Here is a 25,560-nt window from a genome sequence, read left to right on the forward strand (position 1 = left end):
TATAGCTTCCGGAATGGAGCCGTGTCTTGAATCAGCGATATGCCGACGTTTCGCAAACGTTGCAGTTTGCATCATCAAGGCTGAGAACTCTGATACATGAGCTCTGAGAGCCCTGATGATGCAAACTGCAACGTTTGCGAAACGTCGGCATATCGCTGATTCAAGACATGGCTCCATTCCGGAAGCTATATCTAGACATTGTATCAATGGCCGTGAAAGCCTCAAATCTAGTATTAAATTCTACTCACTTTGTACATAATATGCGAGCGTAGTATTACATTATTTTTTATATTTAAATTACATCGCTTGATGCTTAAAAATTTTCATGGAAACTTATACAATTTACATATAAAGGAGAATATCTATGAGCAAACTGAAAGTTCACTTGAAATATCTCACGTTTTGAGAATTCACCTTTCACGGTTAACGTTCGTCTCATTTATTAAATTTTCTCATATTATATTATTATATTATATTATAACTATAAATTTAAGTTGTATAATACTTATTAATGTGTTATATATTACATTGTGTATACATTTTATAATTACATTTTAATTTTAATAATCTATATTTACTTTTATCTATAATATATTACATAAATATTGCTTTCCACATTTTCATTGTTCACTTTTCATGTGAAATAACTTATAATAAAAAGTGAAAAATAAAAATGAAGTTTACGTGAAAGATTCATGATCGCTATCCTGGCAACATACCTCTTGTCCACAACCTTGCTCTAATCTTTAAACCGTAATAAATTGACCAACCACAGTCGATTATTTTAAAAATAATGAACTGTAGTTGATCAATTTTTTATGCTTAAGAATTAAAGCAAGGGTTACCCTTGTAGACAAGGGGACATACCCCTTATCCATAACCTTGATTTATGGCTCCTGCACACAGGACATGGTAATGTTTGCCGCACGGCGGAAGTCCGCGCGACAGCCAATCAATATGTTGTTTTTCCGTAAGGGCTAGAAGGTTATTACGGAAAGCAGCATATTGATTGGCTGTTGCGCGAACTTCCGCCGCGCAGCAAGCATTACCGCGTCCTGTATGCAGAAGCCATTACGAAAAGTGTGTGTGGTCAGCTTTAACGATAGATCAGTCAGATTACGTTACAGTAGTACGACCCAACGGTAAATCAGCCATCGGACTTTATTTGACAGTATCGAATGCTTAATTTAATTTTCAGATAGTTATTAATACTCAACGACAGTGAAAATTAATTATTTTCTTATTTATTTTTCAGCAGCATCACCGAACAATAAATAAAAAATTCATCGATTATCATTCATCGTTAGTAACCTATAGTCGTAGTTACGTAAAGTAAAGGAGTCTCTTCTGCTCTTATAGAGTGATTGAAAATATAAAAAATTGACGTCTATAGAATCTTCAATATTTGCGGTATGTGATATTTGTATGTGTATTCTTTGTTATACGCAGAAAAAATCACAATCGTCTATTACATATAATGCAACATTCTATAGAATGCGAGAAAGGTTATGTTTACTCATCAGAAGAAATTAATTAAAGAATTACCCACTGTGTCACATTGATTATTATGTTATACATTCGGACTCTTCAACGCTGTTTTTTTCAGGTGCATCATGCTGGACTTTGATAACGTAAAGGACATTGGGTCCAAGTATAGGGCACCACTCATAAAGACCCCTGTTACAGATTTATTTATGCAATCACGCAATTTGCAGTTTACGAGCTGCGCACCTTACGAGTTAATGTATATCGATTGTATGGAAGCTTACGGCTATCATCAAGGCAATAAGAAATGCAGAATGATAATGAACGACATGTATGAGTGTGTATTCAGAGTAAAGAGAATGATGCGTGTTTTTGCAATGCATCATGAAAGAGATCGTCAATTCAGAAATGGTGAGAGAAAGGAGCATTATCCACCAGGACCACCTCTCGATATGTATTAAACAATTGTCTTGGCAGAGATGTATAGTTCACAAGTAATATTGGAAATTCTGTAAGAAGTTTGGTCATTTGAATAGACAATAAGTGAATCTTACTATCTGCAGAGAACTTGTTGCTTTAAGCTTGACAAATATATCGCTCTGTGTTCTCCTGAAAAAGTTTTGTTAATTAAACTAAAAGAGTTTAATTAAGGTTGTTATTTCTATAAATTTGGGTAATATATAAATTATTCCTTTCCTCTCCTCTCCTCTCAACAGGATTATGTGTTTTTGTATATTTTAAAATTAAATTATTATTGATTATTATTGTAATTAATAAAATTTGAAAATATACATCAATCAGATCCAAGAACTTACTGAGTGTTTAGTAAGCAGTATAGTATTGAATATACACATCCATTTTGAAACAACTGGTTAAGTTTATCTTAGCATTCTGACTGTGCTCTCTCTCTCTCTCTCATTTTGAATCATTTTATCTTTATATTTTTTGCTAGGAAGCAATTGTAATAAGTAATTATAATCACAATGTATATGCATAAAAATCAACCAATTATAAATTTTGCAGTAAAAAAATATCTTGCATTAAACGTACGATTGATCAAAGATAAGATCCATTTAGCGCTGCAAGTGCTTCAGAGCAGAGGATTGACCAATCATATTGTTCCATTTGACACTTCGAAGCATTTGCAATGTCGAACGGAACATGCCTTAAATTCCTTGTGCATATGCGTTATGCAAATTTGTATGGATATAGATTTTAGCTGTTAGCTTACAAAGAGACTGGAAAAATCGATCCGAAGTCAATGAGATAACGATACCTCTAGGATCGTCTCGAATCATTTTTGGAATTTCAAAGCGCGCTCAAGTTTTGTTAAAAAGACGTGCGAAAACTTGTGAAAAATGAAAAGTTTTACTGAATTCGCCAATAAAAGGTTTCATTTTTATTTTTTATTGTAGGCGACCCTTTATAATTCAAAATGGAAAATTCTCTTTATCGATAATAACGTTCGGTGCTCACAGATGGCGGGAGAAGCATCTTCGATAATCGTGAATTCTCCGTGTTACGTGTGCCCGTATCTTCTCCTGTGAATTCGGAGATCGTCGGGCAGACTTTCGAAGGGAATTTTCGTGGAGTTATTTTCAAAATTTGCCTGGTGAGTCGATTCGTCTACATGAAGAGTTCTTGCATGTCAGTATTGAGCAAACCATTGTGCTTTTCTATCATCAGCATAACTACTGTGAGAACATGAGCTGAGGATTCACCTGTGCGCATTCTCGGGACAAGTTCTTTCTGTGATTATGTAAATGGAACAATATTGTGCCCCGTGTTGAAAATTGCCGAAGTTACATTGCTACATTGTGCTGCCGGACTTGACGTAATTCCACCGTGATCCTGTCAAGTCGATTACACAGAATACTTCATTGTATATTTCGCAATTTCACTTAAAAAGCCTTTGAATTGAACAAACTGACAGAGATATATTTATTTAAACGTGGAAGATGTATGACATATTAAATGTTCTCTTTTATACTTTCCTGTATTGTATCTGTTTTTATTATTGCACTTGCTGTTATCATTAACAATATCACTCATCAATAAATTATTGTCACATAATCACTCGTGTGGAATATTAGAATTCTATAAAATTCATTGATGTATTCTCTCATATGTATAGGCTTACAGTCATTATTATGAGGTCTACAAGAAGGAAACTTGACATAAAAGAATGATATATTTCTTCAATTACTTACAAAGTAACAAACAGAAAATTAGACATTTATGTTGCAGAATTATTTTGAAGAATTTTGGGGAAGCCATGTAAAATATTAAGAGACTGATTTATTTAAAAATATATTCAAACTAATTTCTCTGTAGTGGTAATGTAGACAATAATCATACTTACTTCAAACTAAAACTTACAGAGATCAGACTTCCAGCAATGTTCTGCAACCAAATGAAACGTTACATTAGAATTCTGTGAAATAAATTGGTATGTTTCCGTGTAGACTTACGATCATTACTATGAAATCTACAAGAAGGAAACTTGATATAAAAGAATATTATATTTTTTTAACCTTGCATTATCCTCATTTGGCTGATGAACATTAGTGCTCTCGTATGAGCGAAATGTTGCGTCTGTTATTAAGTTTAAATGAAAATTTGATTATTACTGTATTAATATAGCTTCATAAGAACAAATAGATGTATTATAACACTAGTTTATTATTGATCCATCAGAGTAAAGCTTAAATTTGGTAATAGCATGCATTAACCTCATAACTCTTACTATAAATATATGTTAACATTTTCAGAGTCTATTAATGAAAATTATACCAATAAAATTAAAAAAACTATATAAATATGACTTAAAAAATTGTATATGAAAAGCCAGAAAGTTTTAAAGCTATGAAACTACTTTTACATAATTAGAAGATAAAATCTCAATTAAACACTTGTCTCATATGAAAGCAATAGAAGGTTAATGTATATTAGTAAAAATTATACTAACAAAATTAAGAAAATAACTATACAAATATGATATATCTAAAAGATTGTAAGTAAAAAATCAGAAAGGTTTAAAGCTAAAACAGCTACCTTTATATAAAGAAAATAAAATTTCAACTGATATTGCATTTGCCTCATTTGAGGACAATAGAATGTTAATTACTTACAAAATGACAAAAAGAAAATTAAACATTTGTAAAGAATATTGAGAAAGTCATAAAATATTAAGAGATTGACATATCTAAAAAGAAATACAACTAATTTTTAATAATGTGTAAATACAAATGACAGTACAACTAACTCCAAACTGAAACTTGCAGAGATTGGGTCTCCAACAATGTTCCGCAACCACATACCCTCGATTCTACGGTTAGCTGCCCAGGAGCAACAATGGCAGCAACAACAGAGGGGTATGGCCACCCTCAAGGCTATCTCCATACGTCTTAAGTCAGTGAAGAATATCCAAAAGATCACACAATCCATGAAGATGGTGTCAGCAGCCAAGTATAATCGCGCGGAGCGCGACTTGAAGCAGGCTCGACCACTCGGCGTGGGCACGAAAATATTCTACGAGCAGGCCGAGATCCAGGCGCCCGCGGAAGAACCGAAGAAGCTCGTGATTGCTGTGACCAGCGACCGTGGCTTATGCGGCGCCGTACACACTGGCGTGTCCCGCAACATTCGCGACCGGTTGCTGGCCGACCCTAAGGAACGCGAGAACACGAAGATCATATGCATCGGTGAGAAGTCCCGGGCGATTCTTTCACGCCTGTTCTCCAACAATATCCTGTTCGTCGCATCCGAAGTGGGCCGTAAGCCTCCGACGTTCAACGATGCAGCCAAGATAGCCATAGAGGTCATGAACAGCGGGTACGTTCCACTCGACTGTCGTTGCGACTGATATCCGTGACCGTCCGAAAATTTCGATCCAAACGCACTAGATAGTACGAATAACTATCGAGTTACACAAATCCGCTCATAAATCGCGATCGCGATCACTATGAGTTTTTACAGATCCCTGTAAGTTGATTTTAACCTTTGCCTTTGCCAATATTAGATTCTATTTCGTTCAGCACTCGACTAATCTTTCTGTTTAATAGAAAGAACAAGAACCTATGCACAGTTATTACAATGCGATGAAAGAAAGACTACAATAGCTGTATATACATTCTTATTGGCCAATTTTCTTTCTGTTTGATTGAATATCTACAGAACCTTTAATTATTCGTTTATTTTTGTGTGTCTTTAGTAGTTCAGTTCTTTTTTAATTCAGCAACATTTTGTAATATATACACAGTGATGCTGCAAGTTAAAATAAAAAGGAAAATTAGCCAATTTTCCTTCCATTCAATTGAACATCTACAGAATCTTTAATTATTCATTTTTTTCTCTATCTTTTATTTACTTCTTTTTTTAATTTAGCAATGTTCTCATAACACAATAATATTACAACTTAAAATCAAACATAAGAAAATTTAGCCAATAAAAAACTGTGCACAATTATTATAGTGTGATCAAAGAAACATAAATATATGAAATATATGAAATTCTATAATATCTGTGCATAAGTTCTTAATTTTCCTTCAGAATCTTTAATTATTCATTTATTTTTCTGATTCGTACCCCCTTTTTGGTTCAGCGTATCATAACGGCGATACTGCAAGTTACCTGTTCGCATTTTCTCCTTTGCAGTTACTCCTTCGGCTCCGGACGTATAGTTTACAACAGATTCAAATCTGTGGTGTCGTACGCGATCGACGACCTGCCGTTGTTCGACAAGAACGCCGTGGTCACCGCACCGAAGCTGTCGATATACGATTCCCTCGACGACGATGTGATACAGAACTACTTGGAGTTCTCGCTCGCTTCATTGTTGTTTTATTCGATGAAGGAGGGTGCCTGTAGCGAACAGTCCAGCCGTATGACCGCGATGGACAACGCCAGCAAGAACGCCGGTGAAATGATCGACAAGCTCACACTCACCTTCAACCGTACTCGGCAAGCCGTGATTACCAGAGAATTGATCGAGATTATCTCTGGTGCCGCCGCTTTGGATTAAGAACGTCGCACGTGGATATTAGTCTCTCAATTTATAGCGCCGGCAGATGGAACGAGAACATGTTACGCCGGGAAAATAAACGAGGAAACGAAAACGGACGCACAGAGTCCGTTATACTGCCGAAAGATGCAATTTCTGATCAACTTGGACGGAGCTCAACAATCCGCTGATACGACCTCTAAAAATTGCTGTACCATTCGTTATTTTTATGTCCAAGTTCAATAAATAGATCGAATTACAAAACTTTCGTATTTCCATTGAGACGGCAATATCCTTATTTCGGGTGCGATGAATCCCTCGTTTCTTAATTAACATATGGCGCTAATTGTCCATAATAAAAGTATCTTGTAATTAATAAATTCAAGTTTCTAGTCAAGTGTCGGGAAATTTGATCGGATTTTTTCACTAAGGCAAATATTCCGCTGACAGCTTGAGATTTTACATTTAAAATTTTTTTTGTTTTCGTCACACACACATTGAGTAATACTCCAATTTTGTTTTGCACACGCTTTCATTATGTAAAAGCATTTGTAATTCTATATATACAACCAATACAACGTAAACTTTGACAAAAAAATATGAGCATTCTGTCGGTAAAGTTTTCAGTCTCAGTATCTCCATAAAGCCGCTGAATGTTATTTATAATTGAGAAAATAGATGTCAGAAAATAGATGATTTGAATTTCGGCCAAGCGGTTTTTAGTTCCGAAATCTCTGCTACGAGTCGCCACTGTTTTCAAGGAGAAACCGAGCGCGTAGTAAGACGCAGCGATTGATCAGAAGCCCTTTTATTTTCGAGCTATACAGAACAACAAATTAAACACATTTTTACTCTTCTGCCATATATTAAATTAAGACTTTTTATTTATAATTAAATTAACGAAATAAAGAATCTCGATAATAAATCAGAAATTTCCTTGTCAGATAGACGATTCAGAAGCTGGTTAAGTAACCGAAACCACTCGAAATTTTTCCTTCCTTCCTTCAATATTTGGCTAGAGGCGTATCAGTGACTACTCGAAATTTTTGGTCTGTTCTTTTCGGCTGCACTGCTGAACTGGTGCAATAAGTTAGAGTGAGAAAAAATATATTTGTCTCACTCTAACTTATTGCACCAGTTCAGCAGTGCAGCCGAAAAGAACAGACCATTTGTCTCAAGTAGTAATGTTCCATGACACAACACTGTCAGTAGTTCCTTCATAGATCCTGCCGTTAACAACGATACAAAAATTAGTTGTTATAAAAGAGTTACGATGTCACAAGGAAGAGGTGAGTCACTAATGCGATTTATCACATTCATGTTTTGTCATGTTATGCCGTGCCTTAAGTGTCACTTCATCTACCGGCGCATATATAAATGTGACAACTGTGTGTGCAGCTGCGTGTAACAATTATCAGATTCACATTCACAACCGTTATATATTGCCACATTAACATTATACTACTCTAAACTATACTTTCTAAGAGTGTAAACAAGTTAACCTCAAAATGTCAAAAGTTAAGAATTCGTCAGAAGCTGCCGTGTTGAACAGTTGAATTTTAACCTATAACTTTTTTTTGTTTGGATGTATCATCGGTGTGAAATCGGAAAGATTTAGGACAGATAATAATTAGAGAGGATTAATATGTTTGGAAAAATATAGAAACAGCTGCCATGAAGTCATTTTATCCCGAAGAAAGAAGTTGCGTTCAGCAAACACAATAAGGACCGTATTCGAACGCTAAGTGTACCCATTTATCCCATGATTAGTTTTTCTTATATGAGCATCCCAATAAGATTTTTCAATTGGAGAATCGGAAAGATGTGCTTAACATTCGAATACGCATGAAGAATACGGTCCTCGTTGTCTAACCGTTGAGTAAAAGTCGTTTCTGATTGGTCTATACTTTTAGATCTATCAATCATATCTATCTTCCATAAAGACCACATTTTTTGCGCGTATTTGAACGCTAAGTACGCCCGTTTTAGCTTGAGAATCAGAAAGGCGTACTAGCGTTGAAATACACGTGAAGAATATCAAAAGCTTCAAAAGTTGAACTCACGCAATCTTTGTGTTCACTGAACGCGGCGAATATTGCTAAAACATCAAAAAAGGAAAAAGAAAAAGTTAAAAGTTTATTAAACAAAATGAGTAAAAACACAACTAGTAAGAAGTGATATAACTGGTAGAAAATAAAAACTAATTTTAACTAATCTTTGATGCTCATGAAGCTTGGATCTTGTTTGTTTTGTGTAAAAAGAAAATAGAAATAGTGTAGAAATTATGTATAGAAATATGTGGATATTTAATTGCCCATTGGTAAAACAAAAACTTAAAAATTATAATTTTGTAAATTGGATCAGTCATAATTATGGCCAGTTAAACTTGCAAGACATCTCGTTTTGCAGGAAGCAAAAAACACCGTGGACATCATTCTAACAAGGACAAGATCAACATCGGTGACAAAGGCAAGGAGGTTTTGGAGAACATTGATGAGAGCAACCCAGTGATCCAGCAGTTCCGTGTTTATGCGGCCAGTTTGGACGAAAAGCATGATCGTTACGAGAGCATCATCAAGATCAATCGTGACATCACCATCGAGAGCAAGAGGATCATCTTCTTGCTGCACACCATCGATAAGGAAAGCAAACGAGATGTCGTACTGGCGGCGGCCAAGTCGAGGCTCGACGCCGTTGCGAGAAGATTATTCCGCGATATCGCGCACGAATTGGACGGTCAAGACGCGTATCAGTTCCACAAGGCCTACCGCGCCGGCATGGAAGAATACGTGGAGGCGCTGACATTTTACGAGTACCTGGAGAATGGTGGCTGCACGCACGATTGGACCAAGCTGGAGGAAACTTTAACTTACCATACAAAACCACCTGAATCGTCTGAGCCGTCGGAGTCACCTGATGATCCAGAAAAGGAGTCTTCTATGAAAATCACACGCGTGCTGGTTACACCAACCGATTACATAATGGGAATGGCCGATCTGACCGGAGAGCTAATGCGGAGGTGCATTAACAACTTAGCAATAGGTGATATAACCAGTTGCTATCACACGTGCAACTTTGTCAGGCACATGTACGTCGCCTTCTTGGGCTACACGAGCGCGTGCAGCAGTGAGATACACAAGAAAGTCTTCACTCTCAAGCAGAGCTTGGCTAAAATGGAGAAAACCTGTTATACCATCAAGGTACGAGGATCAGAGGTGCCGAAACATATGTTGGCTGACGTGGCTATTCGTGGGGCAGCTGAAGAGTATAATACAGAAGATGACGAGGGATATCAGGCATTCTAATACATGGCAGTCAATCTGATCGAACCAAATTTTTTGTTTGTAATATGTGGGAGTAAATTTGATGGGCAAAATTTCTTTTTTTATGTAAGAGTGAATTTTGTAGACATAATTTTTTTGTTTGAATTATCTTGACTTGTCAGTGCAATGTCAGGTGTAAACAGACAGCATAATATTAATATATTTGCAACGAACTTTGCTGGAAACAGGCAAAGGACAGAGGGAGAAAGACCCTAAAAAGACAACAGCGGTTGTGATATACAATATAATATAATATATAATTAATGCTTTTATATTTTTCTGTTTAAAGATTAAGCGAATAAGTTGCAGGTACATACATTAGTTCAAATACAAAAATAAATATTTCTTAAGAAAATAAATCTGTATTAAACTACTAAAGATAGACTCATCTCATTTCTACGCTTTCGATCATATAACGATCAATGACGGCGAAAGCAAGAAAGTTATTTTCGTTAGCCAGTCGTGCCGTCCTCCCACTCGCTCCTGCTGTCCTCCGAGTCGCTCTTCGTGTCTGAGCTGTCTGTGTAAAAAGATGGCTCGTAATCAGACTCGTCGACGGATTCTACAGACGACGCGTCTGTCTCGGTGTCCGCAACCGGTTGCCCAGAGGCGGCAGTTCTGCAGAGACGGCGAGGCACGTTTGTGTGTTTGAATTGCGCTTTGTGCTGTGGATTTTTTCGGTAACACTTCACGCCGTACGGACACTCCTCCCGATCGTCCACTTTGTCGTAATCGGCATCACCAGGATGACTGTAGTTATTCTTGTGGTTGGGATTCTTCCTGCGCGAATTAATCAAATTGCATTTCTTGCCAGAATTGTTTCCCGAGCAGCAGAAACTTCTAAAGGACGCCTAAAACTCGTCCGAAAAAGTGGGATGTCTTACGACTGTTTCGACGCATCTTACAAGCATACTCGAGTGATCTAGTATTCTTTCATATCTTTTGATTTGGAAATGGCACGCAAAAATTTCTGGCGTGCGTTTTCTCATTTATGACATCAATTTAGGGTTCCGCAGCAGTCGGACTCTTAAGACATCCTTCAGAAATTTCTGTGTTTGTACTTTGACGAACTCATTAATGACATTAATAGGAGAGTAGATTGGACGCTTTGCTCACCGGTAACATCGAGCACCGTACTTGCATTTCTCCCTCTTGGGAACTTCAGGATTCTCGTGATTCGAGACACTCGCTTGATTTCGATGCGAAGCAACAGGCGATCGGGATTTGTCTTTAATTGGCGGAGCTGCTTCGACCTGATCGCTCGAGTGAGCATCGTGATCCCACTTGGTTTTCTCCTCTGATTTGGTACTTGTTGCAACTTTATTCATCAAGTTGATGTTCTTCTTTTCCTGCTTCGTATTGCTTTCACACTCAGTGGAAGATTCAGCTACATCTTGGGGATCTGACGACATTTTGGAGCATGTGGCAGATATGTCGTTTCCCTCAAGGCAGCTGAAATTCGAACACAAGAGGATACACAGTGACAACAACTAATGTAATTAGGAATGTTCTTTTTAATTCAATTAGTGCTACACTAGAACTCTATTTCTTCTCCCTTCAATGCTTGATCACATAATTCTTTAAAGGCAATCTAGTTCAGTAAAAAGAACAAACCTTTTGTTATTAGTTAGTTTTGCACAATTGCACTTGCAACTAGGGTCAAACCTTGAGGAGTAGATTTCCTGCAAGATTGGCACAGATGCATCGCACTCATTGTTTCCATTAATGGTAGGATTTGAATACTCAGCTGGAGATTTCCTACCATTGAGGAAATCATTTAAAGTTTCAGCAGGAGATACAGCAGCTTCCTGTTCACTGAACGACAGGCACACTTTCTTAACCTCTACTTCATCGTTTGAATCTTCGTCAATCTGAAATATAAGGGACCCTAATGTTTCTTGGAACATCTTTCCACAATATTTACACATCACAACAATAGTCATCATACTTTTCTCTTTAACGTCTGATCGTTCTTTTCCATCGTTTCTGGCACAGAGATGATCTTAAACCAACATTTGTCAGGCAGCAAAGAGCATACGTCACCTGGCTTTATCGGTGTGCTGCTTCCCAATTTAAGAGACTGCCATCGTATGCATCCAGAGATTTTCATGTAACATGGCACCATCTGATATTGGAAAATATAGAAAACTGATGCCGTCGGTTTGCGACATGTCATGATATGGAGATATTGTCATACGCTTGAAAAATAAAGGAGTTCACGTGATTCACATGATTACAGGTTCACGCGTTATTCGTACGATTATTACAAGACACTGTTGAATGTGTTGCGAATCAAGTTCCTTACAGAAGAGAAAAAGAGACAGATTGACAAGTGTTGCACAAGCGAAACCAAGCGAAGCGAAACGAAAGACCTTACCGGAGTAATCGTCATTTCATCATCAGGTGACAGATTGATGATCAGGGCGTGTTTAAACACTTGCTCGTCGTTGCTCTGTGATAACAATAAAAGTCATCGCCAAGAATATTATCATATATATGCGACAATCAAGTCTCCGATGCTGTCACATACATCGACCCAAGATTGCTTCGCATTTTCTCGTCGGTGTCACGAGTGTTGTACCGCATGAATGGACAGATTTATTTTTTTTTTTTTGGTTGCACTTTCTACACTCGACTACTCTCTCACGTTCTCTAACTCGAATATTCGTATTCAGCCATCTCACTTTAAATGCAGAAAATGCAGCGGAAGTGAGCACATTCATAAGCGCGCGATACTGACGGACTTAGCATGAGCAACTACACGTTATTAGCGGGAAATTTAAAGCGTCGACTGTTACGCAATTTTCATTATTTCACGAAGTAATTGAAGTTTAGTAATTGAAGTAATTGAAGCTTAAATCATCGAAAGCACAGCAAATAAATGCAACTCACGACGCATACATCCATTAGCCAGTTTTATCGATTCTCCGTTGGCTATATATATATTATTTGTTATAATTGGTTGCGTTTTATAAGTAAATTAATGAGACACAGTTCCTAGATAGCACAAGGAATTAAAAAAGAATTCAAAAAGAATTCAGTCGTATGTCACCAATTCTGAGTTCATTTTCAGATGCAAAAGAATTCTTCAGAATTCAGTTTAGTGAAAAGAATTCTTTTTGCACTCAAAAATAAACTTAGAATTGGTGACATATGACTGAATTCTTTTTGAATTCTCTGTGCTATCTGGGTTGCGAACGTTTCTACTTTCAACAAACGGAGATATTATCGAATGGAAATGTTATCTTTTACGGAATAACAGAATATATTATTATTAATATTATTATGAATAGTAAATTTTTATTGGATTGTAATAAATCTCTTTTCGACGCAATGGGAGCGACAGAACCGCGTACTCACTCCCGTCGCGGCGCCTCGACCGATGATGTTGTTGCCGATCTGCAAATTCGCCTTTTGCACCAGATTATGATCCACCCGCACTATCTGCAATGTCTTCTTCATAATGAATTTTCCGGTGAAGTTAACGTGTGACGAGATATGCCAGACATGTCGAAAACTGTCAGCGAAAAAATTGTTGCCTTTTTCAGAGAACGGAATGCGGCAAGCTTCCGACAGGTCTCCGCGCACCTCGGACGCAGTTGGCCGCAAAATGGAATTGCGAAAAAATTGACGTTATTCGTTACGTATAACGATCGCAAATTTTGAAAATCAACCCAGAGCATAAATTTCTAATAGATGTCTCGAAGACGTCTAAAAGAAACAAGATCCTGAGATTTTCGTCTTGTTCCTGAAAACAGCGTCCTTGAGATCTTTCAATAGTTTCAATCGTCCTGTCTTGAAATAATCGAATTTTGAAAATCAACCGATCATCCCACGAAACAAACGGTACTCATTCAATCCCACCTTAACCCTTTAAATATCACTGATACCAAGGATACCAGTATTAGGATCGGGCAGTTGAAACCTTATAAATGTGCTATTTAGAGTGTTTTTGACAATATTTCATTACAAAAAAGTTACTAGAATGTTCCATGAATTATGCGCCTTAAAGGGTTAACGCGGGTAAAACTGCTCTCCTAGGGAAGGAGGGAGGGTGAAATATACGCAGACGTTTAACAATGAAATGTCTTTTTCATTTACAATTACAAAGAATGTACACGCTTATAAACAAACAAAGAGAAATGCGCCGAGAAGTACAGTACAGATCTGACGCGATGCCATAAAGCTCTTTGCATGGAAAGGTTCTCATAAAAAATTGCCAGAGAAACGCTAGACTCATTTACTTGTTCGGTGAGTGAGGATGTAATACAGCTGGACCAGACCCGACAGCCGCGAATCGTCGCTATTATCATTATTATTCGAATATATTATATTCGAATTAATCGCCCCTCCCCCCCTCTTTCTCTCTCGCGTGCGCGCGAGAGTTATGCAGCCCGCGTGTCTACCGGGTGATCGCCTGTCTCCCAGACAATCGATAATACGTAATTTGCGTCGACCGATTATTGTTATGCAATGCCAGTTAGTCTCATTACGTTTGTACAATACCTTGAGACTAGAACGACAACCGAAATCATTCCCGTAGTCATGAAAGCGGAAGGAAGTGTCCCTCTATTTCCAAACCGTCAAATGACTGGTTGCTCCGAGTTCAAAGTGGCAAATCAAAATGACGCTCTTTCGCCGCTCAAAATACTTCTACCGAGGAACACGTAATTCGCACGTACCATGAGACGTAGGTTTTCAATAAAACTATCGAAAGTTCTCCATTGTTGTGTATATGTGTGTGTATGTGTGTGTACGAGTGTGAGCATGAGAATGTAATCCTCTCACGTTACAAAGCAGGACAAAAAGGACATAAATAATTTCGATATATACACGCGAATAAAGAAATGGATTGTTCGCGTTGATGTCGAGAACTTGCAATGACTCCACGGACACAACACGTCCTGTATACTTTTCTCGCGCACAATCTCTAGCTGGACCCAGCAGCTGCGATTAATCGCCGAGAGCGAGATCAAATACATGTCCCTTCGAAACAGCTTCCTCTCGCACACTCGCAATTGTCTACTTAGAAACAAATTCTCTCGTTACCAGAAGTCCGAGAAGCAGACTCATCATTTAATCGTTCGTCGTCTATGTAACCCCCGTCGGAAAAGCGCGATTTACCAACGCGGTTTCGACGACAACGTCGTCGCAGTTGCTCGTGTCCTCCATGTTTTCGTTCAGATACGTCGGATGTAGGGAGATTTCCCGTCCTTCACACGGCAGGAACATTGTTTGCTCGCGGATTTATCGATTGCGCAGAGATCGTGTTGGATATCAATTACGGACGTGCTTTAACATTATAAACGATGAGCGACTCATTTCTTACCATTTTCACTTTTAATATTCTGTTTCTTGTGCAAAAAACAGGATTGATTTAAATGCCCCATCAGAATAAAGAAGGTATTTCATGAGAAGGGTCAGAAAATTCCAAAATCTTGTTTTTTTACACGAAAAACGGGATATTAATTTAAAAAGACGAAAACGACAAAAAATCACTCGGTGTTGAGCGCTTCTTAGTGAACACCAACTAACAGTAATGCTATAATTTTCCATTCAACGATGCAACTGTTACACAACACTCGCGTTATATTGCATTTACATTGTTGGAAATTGCAACAGTGATATTATGTCATTGATAGTTGATGTTTACTGGGTTTGCAGACGCTACAAGTTTCCAGAAAGGAGTTCAATGTGCATGCGGTCAAAAGAAACGAAATTACATGGTTCTGATGTGACTCGAAATACACGTCATTAACGCAAATTCATATATTCGCGTACACAATCACATTCCGTGTAGAGCTGGAAAATAATTCTTTTCGACCTCGTTGATTGACGAACTTGTCTATCCCGTGCGAAGGTCGAGAACATCTCGCGAGAATCGATCGTCGGCCGAAGAATCGAGCGCTTGCGGCGCGAGCTCGCCGTTTAGCTTACGAAATAGGAACTTTATAGATCGCGATCTTCTCCGCCAAACAAAAGATGAAACGGAAAGTCGATAGAGATTCATTTCGTGAAATTTGCATCGCGAGTTTCGAGTCTTTGAGCTTAAAAATTTTCGAATTCCTTCTTATTCTTCTCTGTTTGACGCGTCTCGATTCTTTTTCTCTCATTTATTTTATTTATTAATTTATTTATTTCACGGCTCAATCCTCCTTTCTTTCGTGATAAGTTAAGAGATCTCAAGAAACCGCGAACTAAGGCACGTAAAATTCCTGTTTAAACCGTATTCGTTATTACTTAATTACGTTCATCACTATTTATGTTAGAGATTATGTCAGAGATCGAAAGAGAGGATAGAGAAACGAACAAATGTAAAAGATTGCACGTATGCGCGCGGATGAGTCGCAATCGACAGAAGTGAATCTCTCTCGACTCGCTTTGAAGTCGATCCGTTTCTTGTCTCGCAGAGTCGTTAGACGAATTATAGTCTGCTGTGTGTGTCGCAGGCCGGCTTCGGTTGCCTATCATTAAGAAAACTAATCAGCGTTTGCGTTATCCCCAAAGTTCGAACGTCCGTGTACGACGGTACTTGGAAGTGACTTTCATCGTGACTTGGATCACTTGTCAGTGTCGTCTTGTTTATAGCACACATATCACAGCATACCTCAACGAGCTTGCATTTGCTAGAATAAGAGTACGGTGTCATCGTGCTTCGAAGTAAGATAAACCACTGTGCATCGACGAGAACGGAAATAATATCGAAACGGGAGAAAAGGCCTGACCGTCCTATAATCAATGCGATACATCGGTGTCTCAAAGAAATTTCTGGGATGGTGCAACCATATGTAGTATCATCGTACATCACGATGGTCACAACGAAACATAACGTAGGTAGATTCTGTTCTAACGTTAACAGAGATAGGCTCGACTTAAGAAAAAGCTGTAAATATCGAAAAATGGGAAAAGCGCTATATATATATATATGTATATATAGCCCACCTCGGAACAGAGAATATGCTTTACAATTACGGAGCACCTGTTGTAAATGGCACTTGCAGCCGTCCTCGATCTCGACAATGGAACGTGGAAGCTTTTCCGATGAAAAATCAGTTTCCGATAATAATAATACTTACAGCTTTCTTACATGTGGTCTATTAATGTAAGTGAAATTCAACGGAACGGTGTTGCCAAAGGAAGGATCACGCGTGTACGAATCCCAACGGGCTTCCCGATTAGAAGCCCAGGAATACGGTAGTAGATATTTAATCCCTGAATCTCGCGCAGGAATGCTTGTAACCGAAGCTGACGATTATGTCTATAACGAGGTAAATGAACATGGTGTGTCATTACTAATACAATATATATATATATATATATATATATATATATATATATATATATATATATATATATATATATTAACTCTTATACGTGTATATAAATTAAAAACTAGTATCGCCTTGTGGAATACCTCCTCCGAAATAATCGAGCGAATGAAGCGCAGTGGTAGAGACCCAAGTCACACGCTTGTAACGACAGAGAGATAAAGGCCTGAGAGATTAATAGCCGTTACTTGAAATTTGTACCACGTGAGATACTCAGACGAGTTTAAAATCAGATTAAAGTTTTTTTTATTTGAATCATGTAACATATACGAGACACTAGTAATTGCGATTCAGCTGAAAAACTCACATCTAATTCCAAGTTTAGATTTGAGTATCTCACTTGAGGCAAGTTTCAAGTAACGATTGTTAATATGAATCTTAGGCGGAGATGAAAAGATCGGTTAACGAGAAAAAAAGGAAATTTCTATTCAGGAATGTGTTTTATGTACCTTTTATATACCTTCGCGGCCACGCGAGATCCCTAGACTATCCTTTCGCTTTTTTTCCAAAATCGACGTCTTGTGGCTTAGATCTATGTAAAATTCAACGCTTCAGGTAATCAGGATGGCGCACAGACTCGTGTCCGGCTCAGCGAAACTTGCTTTGGAATGGTGTAATCGTATCCGTCACGATCAGAGACGTACACACATGTACACAGATAGCTTCTGACTCGGATCTCTTTAGGGGAAGAAGCGCGCGTAACACCGCCGTCACGACGAGTATCGAGGAGGAAAGTAAGAGGAAGAGGAAACGATATCCACCGGAAGAGCGGCTTACTAAACGAAAGCACTGTATGTGTGTATGTGTGTGTCTGTGTCTTTAAGCGTTAAGCTGCGCGTGAACCGCGGCTCGCAAAGTGTAGGCGATTCGAATAAGATCTTGCAGGAATTCGTGTCGCCGAGTGTCCAACCACTAATCTTCACAGCCGGGCACTGCGCTTTACTACAACATTCACTTTACTCACGCGCGGTCAAACGGTCAGGAATAAAGGAGGAGATTCTCTTCCACGCGGGAGGAAAGAGTTTCCTCTCTATTTACACTCTTGGTACACTTTCGTACGCGTTTATACCTTGACCTATAGACTATGTTTACACAGTAGCCTAAAGTTAGACCTTAATCTGAGTTTAAGTCTTTCAAGTGACTCAAGTCAAGGCTCATCGACGTTGGTCATTAATAACATTCGTACAGATAACGCAGTCTACACGAGCGGTATGAAATCGATTTGACTGTTCTCGATGTTGTGACTACCAGTGTCACGTGTCTTACAGTACAGCTATAACATGAATGTTTATACGACACGTAGCACCGATGATTGCACAACGTCGGTAACTGTTGAACCAATTTTATACTGTTCATATAAACGTAGATCACGTGCGTTATTAAACTAGATTTAGATTGCCGTGCAAACGTAGTCACATGCTCGGAGGACGACTCGTTAGTTTCGCAGTTGGAGTCAACTCCCGACTTCCAAGATCAGCCGGTGGGCCTCTCGACGAACGTATTCTCTTCGGTCGATTCGTCTACTTCTCGACTGACGAGCGACGACGTCGTCGAGCTCGAGTCGCTCGCTTAAACCGTACCGGAGTAACTCTCGCTCGGCCACACGTAATACAGATGACGTCGGCGTGCATACGTCGCCTGGAACTGCATCTCGGACGCCTGCGACGACGACGACTGTAGCTCCCGGTGATCCCGTGGCTCGACCTCGGTGTCTGCTTCTGGCTATACTATGGTACCGCCGCCTTCCGCCGGACTGACCACGTGGAGAGCGCCGCCGACCTGGCCGATTCCCGGCTGAAATCGCAAATGGTATCAATCTCATGCTGCGACAATGCGTTAATCAATCGCGCTTCTGATCCGGCGTGAGTCGTAAACGTATACCACGCTATTCCCGAAAAGTTCACGCGCAACGTAGTGGTAGCGGTACTCTCCTCCCTCCCAATCGTTCCCGCAAACTTTTCGGGAACAACGCGAGTCTGTGCGAATGCAAAGGTGCGTTGCGGGCAAACGAACGAGTAAATGTATGTGCAAATTCGTGATGTGTGAATTCAGAAGCGAAACAAGATTGTTGCGTGAAACAAATCGGCCGTGTACTATTCTCTACTCGTGACGAAGACCGAGTACAAGCCACAAATGAAGCAAAATAGAACGAAAAAATGATAAGTCATACGTACCATGCGATAACTCAGGGAAGTCTCATCCACGATACTCTCTTGCATCAGCCAAAGCGTGGTACAGAACATTAATCTTTCCGATCGATCAAAGTGAGAAAAAAGAATTAATGCTTCGTCGGCTTTAAGAAATAAGCGCAAGCATTATTACCGATTAAAATGAATGACAAAAAAAAATGAATGGAAAAAGAAATTTTCGCGCTATAATAAAGGAAGCAACGCACGCTACGCGTCACCAATTTCTTTTATCACGAGCTCTATAAATAATCAGCTATTCACAGTGTTGGCCAAAAAGTATGGGCGAAATCTCGTCGAAGTAAGTCTAACTAAATCAGTACAGTATTGAGCTGCCGAGGATATTAGAATCGACAGGAGTTGTTTCGGTCAAAGCAGCTTCCTCGAGTATTTGGTTGACGTTTCCACGATATTACAACTATCTGCTGTAATATGAATTTGCGAAGAAAACGTCGACCACGTATACTTGATGGAGACCCGTTGAAGTTGCTTCATACTTTTGGTCAAAGCTGTGAAACGGAGGAGTGAGCGTGGAGTACCTTCGTTCGTGACAACAAATGCTCTATGCAAAACGCCGGGAGATACAATTCGAATCCGGCATGGGATCTGTTGTCGTCGAAAATAGAATATAAAAAACAAAAAAAAAGAAGAAACGACATGCTACTACGTACGAGTAAAAATTGATCAAATAAACAAATAAACTGTCTGACGCGCGATTACATACACTTATGTACAGACGCGTTTCTCTTTGAAGAAGAGGGACAACTACGCGAGTCTCCCCCTGGAGCTTCTGCATCGCACTCGGCGAAATCTCAAGCGGAAAGCAAGCAGCGATCTCTTTCTCTCTTTTTCTCTTGTTCGTTCAAATTTTTTGCTTTATTGTACAATAAGGCGATTCGTCGTTTTCAACAAAGAATTTCAATGTTCTCGCATTAATTATATATCGTAGGTCTGGAACGACAGTTTGGCTACGTAATTCGTTGACTCTCTATGTTTGGCTAAAGCTAACAACATTTTACACGAAATAGAAAGAGGATTTCAATAAGAGGGGCCTGCCCTGTCACGAGACCTCATAAAGGCTCAAACAACATTGCTCTCGAGGAGATGCAAACCAAAAACATGTATATATCGTATTCGTATACCTATGCTCTATAACGCGTACGTTTTTGCAATGTTTATCGCATGTATATCTTGACCAGACGATTAGGCACAGATATTAACGACAGCCTATATCATGAATGAATCTTGATAAGCGAACACGCGAGTGTTTCTTGTTTAACGCATGCACTATGCAACCACGTACTAGAAGTTGATGATACCTAGATAGTAGATAAGTTAAAGCTCGTCCGTTTCTTTTTTCTTTTTCAGAAAAACGCAATTCTGTTTGCTTGTGTGTGTATATATATACACACGTGTATATATTTGTGTGTTTGTTATGTACACATGTTTATTATCCATGTGTGTGTGTGTGTGTGTGTGTGTGTGTGGGAGAAACAAAAATATCATAACATGTGCGCGTTCTACCCAACTAATTTAACATAAAATCGAACTTCATGCACTTCAGGTAAATCCGAGAACGTCGTAATTTTACCGACCTAATGGAATGTCCTGAGCAAAAGGCAACGTTATTCGCGCAAATTGCAAGTTTATTATCATTGTCATACGATAAACGAAAGATCAACAGGCATCTCACGTTATGAATACCGTATGAGATTGTCTTCTCAATTGTTACGAGTTCCCTGACGTTAATTTATAGTTTCCTCAGGTCAGCGTTCGAGATCACTCGCACTTTTTGGAAACAATGTCTACCGTCTCCTCGTCGACGCGAATCCACACACGAAACCAGACGTTCAATGCGAGATAGAACATCGTGCGAGGGAGACGGTAGACGCGATATCTATATCGACGCCTCTCGAAAGCGTTCGAGCAATTTCGTGTACTGCCTCAGGCCGCAGACTCGTTGTTCACTCATAGTATCGTCCGTCCGCGTTTTTCTCTCTGCTAATTCCTAATATAATACAAAGATTCGGCAAAAATACTATAAAAAAAAAACAACAAAAAGATCCTTAATGCTCTTTCTCTCTGTGTTGATGGCACCTCCCAATACTAAAAGAACTCAAACGCAAATGTATACTCTATAGTCATAGACTGACACGCGAGTAAAAGGGTTCTCTACAAGAGATTAGATATACCGATTGTAGCGTAAACTGAAACAACAGCAACGCGATCTTCTCGTGCTATACACCAAGGCAATGTCGAATTCGTCACAGTCTGTCTCCCGTAATACTTTAGAGCCGGAACGGTCGTTCGTCTCTAACGACGAATTCTTCCACGTCAGACAGTAAGAGAGAGAGAGAGAGGACTATCCGATAAGAGGAGGACATGAGCACACGGGATCAGATACTTCTCCGTGGCGAGTTGTCTAACTCGATGTACGTGGTATGTACAGAGTCGGATCACGCGGAAAAACTAACGGACTCTACTCGATCGAGTTGCAACAACGTCGATCGGGCACGACGGGTTACATCAGAGATCGTTCGGTCGCAGGGAATTCATATTTGTGTAAGGGCTGTTGCTATGATGATGGTGTGGCCTGTGCAGAGTGCTGCTTATCGTGAGAGGACCTACCATGTGGCCGGGCCTCGCCCACGTGTACACGTATCCGTCTTGACACGCTGTCACGAAGCAATCTTCCCTAAACACTAACTCGGTCAGTCTCTCGTGCGCCAGTTTCTTGCACACCAGCGGCTCGAGGACCGGACACTCGTCGAACCTGGGACACCAGGCGGTCCCTATCAATCTCATGGGATCGTCCATCACGGAACTAACCTTCTTATTTGCCCCACCTACTAAACCCGCCCCACCGACACTGTTCAGACTACTACTCGCGTTCGCGTTGTTGCTCGTGGTCTTGTCGCCACCACTGTTCTGCACGATCGTGCTGTTGGCCGTCGCCGCCGTGGCCGTACCGGTCGCGCCTCGCATAGTGAGGCTAAAGTTTCTCTTGTGATTATCACCCTTACGCTCGCCAAAACCAAGACCCGCTAGCCTCTGCGTCAGCGAGTTCACCGTTGCCACCGCGGCGTTGGTGCTCGTACTATTGTTACTAGTCTCGTTATTACCACTCACGCTCTCCTTGGAGTTTACGTTATTCGAGTTATTGTGTTTAGCATTGTTCGAGTGATGGTTCGCCGTCGTCGCCGCTGCCGTCGTTGCCGTCCCCGTCCCCGTCGCCGTCGCCGTCGTCGTACCGTTGCCGCTGTTGAACGTGCCGGAAGCGGACAAGGCGCCGCTGCCGCCGGCCACCGACGGCCTCTGCTTGGCGCACACCGGCTGTCTCAACACGTCCTCCGTGATGTCCCACAGGCACAGCTGGGTGTCCTGAGACACGCTACCCAGCCTGTAGCACGTGCCGCCCGACATCCTCAGTTCGGAGCTGCAGGAATTCCGATTCGAGTGCACGCCACCGCTCTGCGAAGTCGTGGACAGGCGGTTCGACTTCTCGTGAAAGTGATTGTGGTTGTTGTGGGGCATCGTCTCATCGTCCGAGCCGCTGAAGTCGGGATCGTGGTCCCCGTACGACGTGGTGTACGGATCAAAGGCGACAACGCTCACCCAACTGTGGTGACCTTGTCCCCGCGCCACCACGCGCTTCTCGTGGAAGCTCCAGATAGTCACCAGGTCGTCCTCACCGCCAACTACCACGTAACGTCCGTCTGGCGACCAGCATACGCACAAAAAGCCGCCGAAGTAGCTCCTCGCCGAACCGACTAGTTCCATGGTATTGTATTGGAACACGCGTAGAAATCCATCCTGAGACACTACAGCCAAGTTCGTGCCGCATGGACTGAAGGCAAATTCGTTTATACAACAACCCTCTGCGCCGATCACCCACCGATACAGAGGGTTCCTAGTGGATTTGGTCTTGCAGGTGTATATAGCGTATCCGTCCCCCGACTTGAACGATTGATAGTGCGGCGCGGTAGTGCCACAGAGAAGCTCCTCGTTATAGAGGTACAGTTGACCCGAGCTGTGGGACACCAGGAATAGGTTGTTCGAGCCGGGAACCCATTTTATGCACGTCACTTTGCTTTTGTCGATCAGCCTCTGAAATTACAAATGTTTCTTATTAAAAACCTTCTGGAAAACCTACTCTCTCTTTCTTTCTCTTTCGTGTCCTGATATATTAATATTGCCGGATTAATTTATTATTTACTCTTTAATTTCTATTCTTATTAACCTTCCATTTAAAAATTTACACGGAAAGAAGTGTCCCACTTCGATAATAATTTTGTTAGAATTTCGTTAGTAGCTCGTCTGAGTGCATTCATATTTAAAACAGACGGCACGATTGTCCCAGCGACAGCACATTCCGTGACTGTCGCGGGATGATGGTGCAAAGTTATGTAATATTGCTCGTTGAACCTAATTATTCGATTGAGTTATAATTGCATTAGCGTGGGCCCACCGGCGCAGACTACCCTATACGACGCCATTAAATATTTGCCGTAAGCATGCGGGATGCGATGAATAGCGTTAAACACTAATGCTTGACTACTATTAATTTCCCGCTTTATCATGTTTCAATAAGATAACACTCGTATCGCGACTCGAGTCACTGGATGACTGCTAGCAATATCATGCGTATCTCTAGGAAACTATGGTGACATATTGTCAGCGCGGAGAGCACAGTGTTTGATCTATTAGATTACTTTTTATCTCTCCATAAACTAGTTCTCACAGATAATGTGAAAAGTCGCGAAATTTTCTCGGAATTAGCTCTAGCGTGCTATCATTAAAAAAAAAAGGGTTTTACTGGTCCAGATAGAATTCCAAGTGTCACAGTTAAAATTTATCGTTGTTGCTTGTATCTCGTTATAAAATTGTCTGTGGTATGTAGAATTTATAGCAACAGCATTCTAGTAATATCTACAAGCACAGATTTAAGTGGCTATGAGGATTATACATTTGTTAATCTTTCGTTGCTAGTCTATTTTGCTTGTTATAGTCAATTTTTTTAGAAAGCGCGACTCTCTAGCTTCTAATCTGGATGAATGATATAGAGAAACTTTCTTGCTAAATTTCACAAAATAATTCAGATAAAAATTCTGTTTCCATTACGTGCATTAATAGAACAAAAATATAAAACACGCAACATCGCAGTGACTGCAGGATCATTTTTTTTAAGTGCAAGGCCAGATTCTGTCAGGGACAAAACGTATGAAAGAAACTCATAATTTGCGTTAGATTCATTTTTACATACATCTTCATTGTACAACTTGCTGAGTTCCTTCTTTATTGGATCAATCAGCTGTATCTGCCCGGTGGAAAATCCTACCAGCAATGGAGCACTATCTGCTGTCGCTGTAGTTTGATTGAAATTGTGACAGGTTGGATTGGTACCTTTGTATAATTTTTTGTCCACTGGTTTGTTCAAGTCCACAGCCTGAAATATTTTAACGATGCAACAGTCTGCTTCTCTAGGAAAAATTAAACAAAATCTAATTTGTCTGTTTTAATTTTACTTAAAAAGATTAACCAAGCAAGATAATTGTTTCTCTCTCTCTCTCTCTCTCTCTCTCTCTCTCTCTCTCTCTCTCTCTCTTTCTCTCCATCTCTTTGTGACTTGTCACAGATATAAAAACGTTTCCTAGAACAATGTACAATTCTCTAAAAGGACCTTTGTAACGCGTGGATGAGTAACAAGCTGTACAGCTATCAAGGATTTTTAACTTGCTACCAGCATATATGACGCATCTCTCACGAGAGACCAACGTCACATACGTCAGCAATAATTTATCATTCCACATACACTTAAACAAATTAAGCCTGCTTTACACCGTTGCGTAAATAAAATACTAAATGGTCCCGAATGAGTGGTTATGTAGCGAACGTGTTATTAATTCTCACGTGTACAAGATGTTACGAACACGAGAGACGCAACAACATTACTCATTCACATAAGCTGCGAGGTGACTATGATTACGAGGAAGTATTCGCAGCACTTCTGAAAAAACGCCATATCGACGTTTCTCCGCGTAACAGAGTCGCGGCGATAACTGGCGCGCGCGTGATCGACCCCGTTGTCGACGTTTCACGTACGCCGTCGCGGAGACGATGTTCTCGTGCAAGGCGTGGTAACGAGCTGCAAAGATGGAGTCTTCACAGCGGCACTTGTGCCAACTGAGAGAGAGAGAGAGAGAGAGAGAGAGAGAGAGAGAGAGAGAGAGAGAGAG

General features: G+C 40.1%; 5 protein-coding genes across 12 annotated transcripts in view; 3 read left to right on the forward strand and 2 right to left on the reverse strand.

Annotated features, from left to right (window-relative positions):
• Nucleotides 1-2,135, forward strand: part of LOC116845314 — a 7,258-nt gene extending 5,123 nt beyond the window's left edge. Inside the window, exons 1-3 of one of the 4 annotated variants that reach the window (XM_032817838.1) lie at nucleotides 1,124-1,142; nucleotides 1,259-1,410; nucleotides 1,607-2,135. In XM_032817838.1, coding sequence (XP_032673729.1) covers nucleotides 1,614-1,946 — 333 coding nt within the window. In that variant the 5' untranslated portion in view covers nucleotides 1,124-1,142; nucleotides 1,259-1,410; nucleotides 1,607-1,613 and the 3' untranslated portion in view covers nucleotides 1,947-2,135. Of the gene's footprint in view, nucleotides 1-1,123; nucleotides 1,143-1,255; nucleotides 1,411-1,606 lie in introns of those variants that run through there. The other 3 variants (XM_032817837.1, XM_032817836.1, XM_032817839.1) reach the window with 3 other exon arrangements.
• Nucleotides 2,136-2,944: 809 nt separating this feature from the next.
• LOC116845313 (ATP synthase subunit gamma, mitochondrial) lies at nucleotides 2,945-6,751 on the forward strand. The gene is made up of 3 exons (XM_032817835.1): nucleotides 2,945-3,097; nucleotides 4,770-5,319; nucleotides 6,142-6,751. Exons 2-3 carry the CDS (start codon nucleotides 4,787-4,789, stop codon nucleotides 6,506-6,508), a joined length of 900 nt encoding a protein of 299 aa, XP_032673726.1. The 5' UTR covers nucleotides 2,945-3,097; nucleotides 4,770-4,786; the 3' UTR covers nucleotides 6,509-6,751.
• A 518-nt stretch (nucleotides 6,752-7,269) lies between these two features.
• LOC116845312 (translin-associated protein X) lies at nucleotides 7,270-10,188 on the forward strand. 2 transcript variants are annotated; one of them, XM_032817834.1, is made up of 3 exons: nucleotides 7,270-7,529; nucleotides 7,644-7,776; nucleotides 8,897-10,188. In XM_032817834.1, the coding sequence occupies exons 2-3, from the start codon at nucleotides 7,761-7,763 to the stop codon at nucleotides 9,790-9,792; spliced, it is 912 nt and encodes a 303-aa protein (XP_032673725.1). In that variant the 5' UTR covers nucleotides 7,270-7,529; nucleotides 7,644-7,760; the 3' UTR covers nucleotides 9,793-10,188. The 2 variants fall into 2 exon arrangements, with proteins under 2 accessions (XP_032673725.1, XP_032673724.1); XM_032817833.1 differs by lacking the exon at nucleotides 7,270-7,529 and having other exon boundaries at nucleotides 7,591-7,776.
• LOC116845307 (aprataxin and PNK-like factor) lies at nucleotides 10,056-13,272 on the reverse strand. Its single transcript, XM_032817826.1, has 6 exons — nucleotides 13,171-13,272; nucleotides 12,188-12,277; nucleotides 11,759-11,935; nucleotides 11,476-11,681; nucleotides 10,927-11,262; nucleotides 10,056-10,590 (listed from the first exon to the last, which is right to left on the reverse strand). Exons 1-6 carry the CDS (start codon nucleotides 13,270-13,272, stop codon nucleotides 10,263-10,265), a joined length of 1,239 nt encoding a protein of 412 aa, XP_032673717.1. The 3' UTR covers nucleotides 10,056-10,262.
• Nucleotides 13,273-13,882: 610 nt separating this feature from the next.
• Nucleotides 13,883-25,560, reverse strand: part of LOC116845410 (WD repeat-containing protein 20) — a 12,732-nt gene continuing 1,054 nt past the window's right edge. The window contains exons 2-5 of one of the 4 annotated variants that reach the window (XM_032818069.1): nucleotides 24,588-24,770; nucleotides 21,953-23,431; nucleotides 19,313-19,385; nucleotides 13,883-18,932 (exon numbers count right to left, since the gene is read on the reverse strand). In XM_032818069.1, the coding sequence (XP_032673960.1) occupies nucleotides 19,335-19,385; nucleotides 21,953-23,431; nucleotides 24,588-24,770 (1,713 nt within the window). In that variant the 3' untranslated portion in view covers nucleotides 13,883-18,932; nucleotides 19,313-19,334. Of the gene's footprint in view, nucleotides 18,933-19,312; nucleotides 19,386-20,231; nucleotides 23,432-24,587; nucleotides 24,771-25,560 lie in introns of those variants that run through there. The other 3 variants (XM_032818068.1, XM_032818067.1, XM_032818070.1) reach the window with 3 other exon arrangements.

This window comes from Odontomachus brunneus, unplaced genomic scaffold (assembly GCF_010583005.1).
Source record: "Odontomachus brunneus isolate Ranch 3 - 2012 unplaced genomic scaffold, Obru_v1 Obru_scaffold_051, whole genome shotgun sequence".
NCBI lineage: Eukaryota > Metazoa > Arthropoda > Insecta > Hymenoptera > Formicidae > Odontomachus > Odontomachus brunneus.

Bases quoted from the DNA above. Each gene is read 5' to 3' on its own strand.
- LOC116845313 (XM_032817835.1), top strand. From the start codon at position 4,787: ATGTTCCGCAACCACATACCCTCGATTCTACGGTTAGCTGCCCAGGAG. The intron at 5,320-6,141 runs GTACGTTCCACT...TCTCCTTTGCAG, and splicing joins ATAGAGGTCATGAACAGCGG to TTACTCCTTCGGCTCCGGAC.
- LOC116845307 (XM_032817826.1), bottom strand. From the start codon at position 13,272: ATGAAGAAGACATTGCAGATAGTGCGGGTGGATCATAATCTGGTGCAA. The intron at 12,278-13,170 runs GTGAGTACGCGG...TGGCGATGACTT, and splicing joins GTCGAGGCGCCGCGACGGGA to TTATTGTTATCACAGAGCAA. The intron at 11,936-12,187 runs GTAAGGTCTTTC...TTCCAATATCAG, and splicing joins ATGAAATGACGATTACTCCG to ATGGTGCCATGTTACATGAA.